Here is a 9199-nt window from a genome sequence, read left to right on the forward strand (position 1 = left end):
GCAAACAATATACAACGCCATTGTCGATGCGTTTTTTTGACAATAAATCCATAGAAAAATAACCAAAGATATATAAAATTAAGTGTTGCTAGTAAGCAATAATATCAATAACGTAAAATAACATGTTTATAATTTCAGTAATATTTCATATTCAAACAGTTAGATTTAGGTTTATTATCACGAAAGGTGAGTTTTTATGTCGGGGGAGACGAAAAAATATGCATTTTATATTTTAATTTTGCTAACATTATTTCATTTACGTAAAGTATTCAGATACATTTTATTCACTTTTGTATCACAAACCATGTTACACAAACCTAGCGTAGCCGCTAAACTACTTGAAAACTGGGATGTTTTCTTGCCTTGACGCGAGTAGGCGCTACGAAGGGGGCACTTTCTTTTCTATCACAAACCATGTTACACAAACCTAGCGTAGCCGCTAAACTACTTGAAAACTGGGATGTTTTCCTGCCTTGACGCGAGTAGGCGCTACGAAGGGGGCACTTTCTTTTCTATCACAAACCATGTTACACAAACCTAGCGTAGCCGCTAAACTACTTGAAAACTGGGATGTTTTCTTGCCTTGACGCGAGTAGGCGCTACGAAGGGGGCACTTTCTTTTCTATCACAAACCATGTTACACAAACCTAGCGTAGCCGCTAAACTACTTGAAAACTGAAATACGTAAATGAAATAATGTTAGCAAAATTAAAATATAAAATGCATATTTTTTCGTCTCCCCCGACATAAAAACTCACCTTTCGTGATAATAAACCTAAATCTAACTGTTTGAATATGAAATATTACTGAAATTATAAACATGTTATTTTACGTTATTGATATTATTGCTTACTAGCAACACTTAATTTTATATATCTTTGGTTATTTTTCTATGGATTTATTGTCAAAAAAACGCATCGACAATGGCGTTGTATATTGTTTGCATCTAAAATTTTTAAGTCATGTATTTCAGTTTATATTGCTTGCCCCAACCTAATTCTTTCGGATTCGGATTCCCCGGCCCAAAGTTAGTATAAAGATAACTAGTTTTATTGTCAGAAAGCGTTCAAAATGGCCAGTTAAATTGTTTGTGCCTCGAAATTTTAAAGTCGTGTAGTTCAGTTAATATTGCTTGCCGCCACCTAATTCTTCCAGATTCGGATTCCCCGGCCCAAAGATAGTATAAAAATAACTAGTTTTAATTTTTAGGAATTTCACCCATAAACCGAATTTTTTCCCTGCTTTATTGCAGTTTAACGAGATTGTAGCTTGAAAACCAATAAAAAAAATTATATTATTTTATTAATGGAAAATAATACATTACACCACACAAAGGAAATATAAACATTGAGGGAACAAACCCCTTTAAAAACATGACAGATAAATCCTGAATTGAGCCGATCAGGTTCTGCCCCATCCTGAAATTTATGTTTAATAAATTGCTCCAACAATAGAGACACATCTCGTACTGAGTAAACTCCAGCTTCAACAAGCCTGTTGATCTCCTGTTTCAGGTCAGGATGAATTTGTTGGGTCATCTTGGCTGCGTCTCTGCTGTGGTTGTGGCTCGCTTCTCCGGTTGCCGAGACCATGCCGAGACGTAATATCGTAGCACACATTTAGGTGGGCTGGTGGATTGAAGGGCTGCCTTCACTTGTTTCAGAATCTGAAAACAAGCCACAATGTTTTACTATAAATAAAAATAACAGAACCCTACAAAAACAGTAATTATTGGTTTGGTAGGCAGTAAAAAATATAAAATAATATTTTCAACAAAAAAATATCTGATTTCCTGAAGGGCACACAGTGGGCTGAAAATCGCCTTTCATAGACATAGAGACTTGAATTTTCAAGGGTATTTTTTTTGGCTAGAAATGGATTCTGCTGATCATTACTATGCTATAAAATGTCGTACGAAGCAATTGCGTGTACAAATGAAGGAGTTATAATTTTTTTAAGAAAAAATTGTATGGCGCTGACATTAAAAATGGGGCTATCTCTGGAATCATAAGGTTGGCCGTTCTATCCTTACACGCAGATAATACTAATATTTATTTGTATTTTTTGACATACTTACTTCATATTGTGGCGCAAGGTGCGATTTTTTTTTTTTAAATCCTCAAAGTTGAAAAAAACCCTTTTTAATGTAGATGATTCATTTTAATGCTTAAATGCTTTTAGGCTTGCAGCGTAAATAAAATATTGTAAACTAGACAAAGCATACTCATATGTAAAGCATTTAAGCATTAAAATGAATCTTCAACATAAAAAAGTTTTTTTTTTACTTTGAGGATTTTTTTTTTTAAAATCACAAGTTTCGCCACAATACGAAGTATGTCAAAAAATACAAATAAATAGTAGTATATTTGTGTGTAAGGATATAATGGTCAACCTTATGATTCCAGAGATAGCCTCATTTTTAATGTCAGTTCCATACAATTTTTTCTTAAAAAAATGATGACTCCTTCATTTGCACACGCAATTGCTTCATACAAAATTTTATAGCATATTAATGATCAGCAGAATCCATTTCTAGCCAAAAAAAATATACTTGAAAATTCAAGTCTCTATGTCTATGAAAGGCGATTTTCAGCCCACTGTGCACAGTGTTTTGGCTTGCAGTGTAAATAAAATATTGTTAACTAGACAAAGCATACTCATATGTAAATGACAATTCGCGGCGGTTTCAAATGAGTTTCAAGGCCAAAGCTGAGAGAAATGCCCCTGCTCTATGAGGAGTCGAGTGGAGGGGTATCTTGTCGGTCGCTTGTTAATGACACGTATTCCCATTTTTTTGGCTTTTTGTAGAGGTTCGATGGTAGATTGTGCATAGCTTGCATCCTAGATTATAATGCCGTAAGTAAGTAGGGATTGGCAGAGAGCGTAGTATACAGTTTTAAGAATTGAGGTGGTAAGGATATTTCTTAGGATATTTATTAGTCCAAATAATTTCCAGAATCACTTGTTAAAGTAATACCTGCTTTGCATGATACTTTTTTTCATACTGATCCCCATACCGAGACCCATATGAAATTTTTTCGCTTTTACATGATCATTATTTTCATAAAAAATAATTGCCACTAGAGAATAAATAATATTTTGAGACGATACTACATCAATAATAAATCACAATAGTGATTTATTTATGATCACAATCATGAAAGCATCTGTCACTGTCATTTCCGAGCTTTTTTACGTGCTTGGTCATTATGGTTTATTTATGGTCATTATCCAATCGATGTTTTGGTTTACCCGTTCGTCTTTGAACCCTTATCATATTGATTTCATAGGTACCTATGCTTTTTCAATTTTTGCATCGTATATTGATCTGTGCGGTATTCTTATTTGTGAGGCGGAACTACCAAAACACAGCAACGCAGATGCCAAGTACATATTTATGTAAAGTTTTCGTGTATTATTTCCTTAAAACAAAATGTAAAATCATCAAATATAAACGCAAAATTTACAATATATATGTAATAAGGGTTTTTTAGGTATTAGATATTAGCTGTTTAGTTAGGATATTATCTACTGACCGGAGACAATAAAAGTATGTAAATAATTCAATAATTTTAAGGTTGGGATTTATGACGCCTGTGCATTTAGTGTGGGTAAAAAATGGCATTCTGACTTATAATAAGTTAATAAAATAAATTGATCATTTTTATGGCACCGTTTTTGTGAAAACCTAAAAAAATATGAAGAAGTTTTAAATGTATTTTAAGGTAATGTATTTGATTGTTTTGTTATATTTGGTTTTGATTTAGTGTCCAGGTTTTTATGTCCGTGGGGATAAAATATTGTATTATTTCTTCGAAGAATGACTTCGCGGAAGTATGCATTCAAACTCGTAGTTAAAAAAACGGGGATACGAACAGATTGGGCCACGTAAAAATTAAACAATAAATATGTTATTTACTGTATGAAAACATTGGTTTTGCCCATAAATATACCACTCTCGTTTTGCCCATTTATTGCAAATGAAGTACTACCGAATCGTTGCCATACCAATGTACGATATTTTCGATATTTTGTTTTAAGTGCTCCCCCCTTCCAAGGCAAAAAAACCGCTGCCTCTGTTCTCAGCTACTGCTCCCGCTGAACTCCGAGCGATTAAATGTTTAATCATTCGATTCTTTTGATATTTAGTTTAAAATATTTCGATCATGTTAATGTTTCCTGCCCATCACTAGTGGACATTTCATCTATTATCTATGGCAATCTATGGTATCACATGCTGGATTTGACAGCTTTGACAGTAGTCAACAGTAGTCAACATCAGTCAATATCAGTCTTGTGAGTGGTTTATTTACGGTCTTACGTATCGGATTGTGATCATGCACTAACATAATTTTCTTAAATCAAGGCCAAGAACAAAATCAAAATGATTGCAGAGGATGTTTTGGATTCGGCTGCCCAAAGTTTTGAAAATCTCACAAGTAAATTGGAAACTTATTTGAGGTTAGATTTTGCCCATGTCATTATGTTGTTGTTTTACTTATTTCTGTTAGATGATCGTTATATTTTTCGTAATAATGTTTTTAATTTTTTTTCAGCGTCCAAGAAACTGCAGTCCCAAAAGTTAAAGAACTTACGAAAGTTTTGTATGATTTAACAAAAAATGAAGAAATTACTTCAACACGATGCACGGCTTTACCGGAGTTGATAATTCAAGATTTTGTCGAAGAACAAATATGGCAACAAATAGAATTGCAGAATCAAGATAAGTGGAACAGTTTTCTGTCGAGTGTATCAACGATTTTAACACAGAAAGATGTTTTTAAAATACCCGTCACGATATCCAATAAACCGCAATCGGATGCTCAGGATTCTGAAGTCTCGGATCATGATAATACTGAACTGGACACATCCCATGTTTCAAGGAAAATCACCAAAAAGAAAACTAAAAAATTTAAAAATAAAATTCGTAAGTTTAGCTTTATCGTAATACCTTCAATCATTTGTGTTTCTCCATTCATAGCCTGGATTTTGATTAATTATTATTATAGTCGTTTAATTTTTAAATATTGTGGTAAATATACAGAAAAAAGGGACATGCTTACTACACACATTTTATTTTAAAAACACCTGGTGTCAGTAAGATAATAATGACAAGTAAGTATTTCCGTTTCCGGAAATGTAAAATATTGCATTTTAGGAGCTATTTACTTTAAAAAAACGGTTGATTTGACGTATTTTCTTCATGCCATGTTTTGACATAATAATATTAAATCCATTTTTTAGGATAATTTTAAGAGAAGATAAAAACAACCTTAAAACTGACATCAATTACAATGGCCGTCATGTGAACAAGCGATTTTAATTTTAACGAAATAACTATTAAAATGTATTATTTTCCATTTCTGGAAACTGAAATACTTAGTTCTCATTATTATCTAACTACTACAAAATGTGTTTTTAAAATAAAATGTGCATGTTAAGCTTGGCCCTATTTTCTGTATATTTATCAATATTTCAATGGTGGCGAAGGGATCAGTGATACAAGTTCCTCGCAGCATTTCCCATTAAAATTTAATGGTAGAAGAAGGATAGCTTTCCCACCTAAAGAATGTGCTCCAAAGACTGCTATCCATTTGTTAAGATAGAGTTTCTGCACTGAGTAAAATTTTAGGGTTCCAGACCAAAAGACCAACTGTAGTGGCTGGCAAATTCAACAGTGGTGCGCACTTGTTATTTGTACAGGGTCAGCAGTTGTATACTAATAAATTATCTGTGGGTATACGCCCTGCTTCTGAGAGGCTAACTTAACTCTGCCTTCATTATGTTATATTATTCATAATCTATGTTACAAAAACCTTTTACACTAAATATTTTCATCCTCCAGAAAATGCAGAAAGCAAGATCGGTAAAGGTTCCATAGTTGATGATCAGTTCTTTAAATTAAAAGAATTAGAAGCATTCTTGGCATCTCAGGATAAAGCCGAAATGAATAAAACGAAAAAGCAGAAAAAACCCCTCAAGATAGGTGAAGAGAGCAGCGAAGAAGATGAAGAAGAGGAAATAGACATGTTTGCAGATGATTCAGAGGATGAAGGAATGATGGTATGTTCCTAACACTAAACGTCTCCCCTCAGTCGATAATTTATCATAATGGTGACTCCTCTGAAATGCTCCACTTCAGGGTGACTCCAGTCACCTTCTTCAGAGTTATCATCTTTCCCAGAATATTTCACACAATCCCCAATTTCTCAAGTTCTTTAGTCTCATTTGGTGCACATAAAAATCATATACATTGTATTTATATTATAAATATCACTAAAATGACAAATATTTTTTTATTACAAATATGTTCAGGACTCGCTGGTTATAATCCTTTGGGTATGTGCTGATACAACCTGTACATGTTAACTGTAGACTTTTATCATATATTATGTTTTATCTATTTTTCAATTTCAGGATGAGGAAGAAGCAGATTCTAAACAGATAAAATACAAAGATTTTTACCAGGACTATTCCAAGAGTGGTGATTCTAAGAGTGATGATTCAGAAGAAGATACTCAACTCAGAACTCAAAGTGACGATTTAGGCTTTGATGATAATGACTTTGGGGACGAAGACCTCAATTCTGATGATGAAATCGATCTCACAGAAGTCAGGAAGAGTGGAAAAGATAAAAAAGTCAAGTGAGTTACTTTTTGGTATTCACAACATGGGTTGCGGCAATCCAGCATCCGTATTGAACCCATTTTTCATTATTTTCGTATGACGACTGAATCATAAAGCTGGCAGGCCATGGAACCCATTCCAATTTAGTATTCTGGATAATTCTATTTCTGTACTGTATTATCTTATACTGATGTTGTACATAAATAAGTTTATCTCTTTTTTACAGATTTGAACAGCCTCTGTCCTCTGGCGATGATGATGAATCTGACATTGAGGAAAAGAATGATGGTGCTGTGAATAATGCAGCCAAAGAAGATCTATCAGAGCTTCAGTTGAGACAACAAAGGTTAAAGAAAAAAATTAATCATTTGGAAAATAACATGTTTGAAGAAAAGGCTTGGCCAATGAAAGGAGAAGTAACTGCAACAAACAGACCCCAAAATTCTCTATTAGAAGAAGTTGTAGATTTTGATTCAACCAGTAGACCTGCTCCCATCATGACTGAAGAAACCACTCTCAAGCTGCAGGACATCATTATCCAGCGAATTAAAGATAAAGCCTGGGATGATGTGGAACGTAAGATCAAACCTGTTGAGGATATTCAAGAGTTCAAAAAACAGCTGGTATTAGACCAAGAAAAAAGCAAACTTTCTTTAGCCCAGGTTTATGAAAAAGAATATATCAAACAAAAGGAAGCTTTAGATCCTGATGCGGATGAGAAACCTGAAGAGGAACCGAAGGAGCACATCGAGATACGCTCACTCATGACGTCACTCTTCACCAAGCTAGACGCTCTGTGCAATTATCACTACACTCCCAAAGTGGCGGCCCCGGAAGTGAAGATCATCAGCAATATGCCAGCCATCACAATGGAGGAGGTTGCCCCTGTGGCCACCAGCGATGGTACCCTCCTGGCACCAGAAGAAATCAGACGTAAGTATTTATAATAATTGATTTTATACTTTATTTTGTTTCTGTTGAAATCAATTACGACCATGTGAATGTACATACACTGTTGTTTTCATCTTGTTTTATATTTTCAGGTAAAGCAAAGGGTGATGTTATCGGTAAAACAGAGCGGACGGACACTGATAAAAAACGTGAAAGACGCCAAAAGAAAGTACGTCAACGTGAAAAAGAAAAAAACAGGGCAAAAAGAGAGAAGACTCTGGACAAGATGAATCCTGGCTTAGGAAATAAATATAGCAGAAACAAAGCATCCAAACTACTTGAAAAAGTTACTAAAGATAGAAATGTTGACAAGGTAAATAATTTATTATTTTGTAATAGCTAAGTTTAAAGATTGTCGGTAAGATTTATAATTATTATCACACTTGCATTTTTACCTATTTTTGCCTCATATTTTAGATGGAAACCATTGGTGATGGAAAATCACTTAAGTCGTCGTCAGCTTTCTTCACTCAGCTTCAAGAAGAAGTTTCCAGTTCCATCAAATCAACATTGAAGAGGGCCAATAATAAGAAAAATAAGAATGCCCCTTCTGCTAAAAAAATGAAATTATAAATGAGTAAAGTAATATGTATCTGCAATGTTTCGTGTAATAAAAAATAAAGAAATTCTTTTTAAAAACAATTTACATTTTCCGTGCAGCTGTATGATTGCTTAGATTACATATGCGACTGAAACAATTTGTGAACATCAAATTTACATTATACTGTGTCATGTACAATGGCAGCATGTAGAAAAGTTGGCATTGAAAAGTTCAAATAAATATGTTATAGAACTTAAACAATATTACATATTTACAATATTTTGTATGATTTTTATGTAATACAATTATTCATCTAAATAATTTTGGTTGTGTATACTGGATACGTAACATTTTCGATTGCGTATACAATATTTTAAAATGTGTACATATTTAAAAAAATAAATGATTCCCATATTTTCAGTACATGCTATGAGTTCATTCCGCCGTTCTTACAATAGTTGATGGTGAAATAGTCAACATAGTTGTCTTCCAAGCATCTGATCAGGACTCGATTCTTAGCTGTCACAATTTTTTTTTTCAATAAAGTGTTTTTATTTTATGTGCTGTGTTTTTTATTTGTTCTGCGCTAGTTATACTAAATTAAATCTATATTCTGAGATGTGATATAACTTGTAAAAGTTATACTCTTAGAGATTGTTCATTATTATTTATTTTTTTAATTATTTAATGCCCATTAGGCTTTTACAAACATAATAATACATGTCGAAAAAAACATCATACAGAAATATCATATCGGTACAATAAATACTGGTCATTTTAGAAACATAATACCTACATGTAAATTTACTAACATCATTCAGAAATAACATCAGTACACACATAATACATATCAGTACAATAAATACTTGTCATTTTACAAACAACACATACATGTCAGCAATATTTTGCAAACATAATACAGAAATATATCAGTTACATAAAGTTATCAGTTACATGGAGAGGTTTTAAATATATCGAAAAGGTCTGTATATATATTGGCAGTTCGGTGAAATAGCGCTAGCGGGGAGTGATATGAATAGTTAGTGCTATGGTTGTCACAGTGGAAAAGGTTTGTATATG

General features: G+C 33.3%; 1 protein-coding gene across 1 annotated transcript; it reads left to right on the forward strand.

The window, feature by feature from the left end:
• The first annotated feature begins 4271 nt into the window (after positions 1–4271).
• LOC149425447 (U3 small nucleolar ribonucleoprotein MPP10) lies at positions 4272–8678 on the forward strand. The gene is made up of 7 exons (XM_089651127.1): positions 4272–4461; positions 4557–4927; positions 5846–6063; positions 6418–6644; positions 6854–7560; positions 7671–7891; positions 7996–8678. Exons 1-7 carry the CDS (start codon positions 4385–4387, stop codon positions 8149–8151), a joined length of 1977 nt encoding a protein of 658 aa, XP_089507253.1. The 5' UTR covers positions 4272–4384; the 3' UTR covers positions 8152–8678.
• Positions 8679–9199: the final 521 nt, after the last annotated feature.

Source organism: Hesperophylax consimilis, chromosome 3 (assembly GCF_061612785.1).
Source record: "Hesperophylax consimilis isolate HC1 chromosome 3, BYU_Hcon_1.0, whole genome shotgun sequence".
Classification (NCBI taxonomy): Eukaryota; Metazoa; Arthropoda; class Insecta; order Trichoptera; family Limnephilidae; genus Hesperophylax; species Hesperophylax consimilis.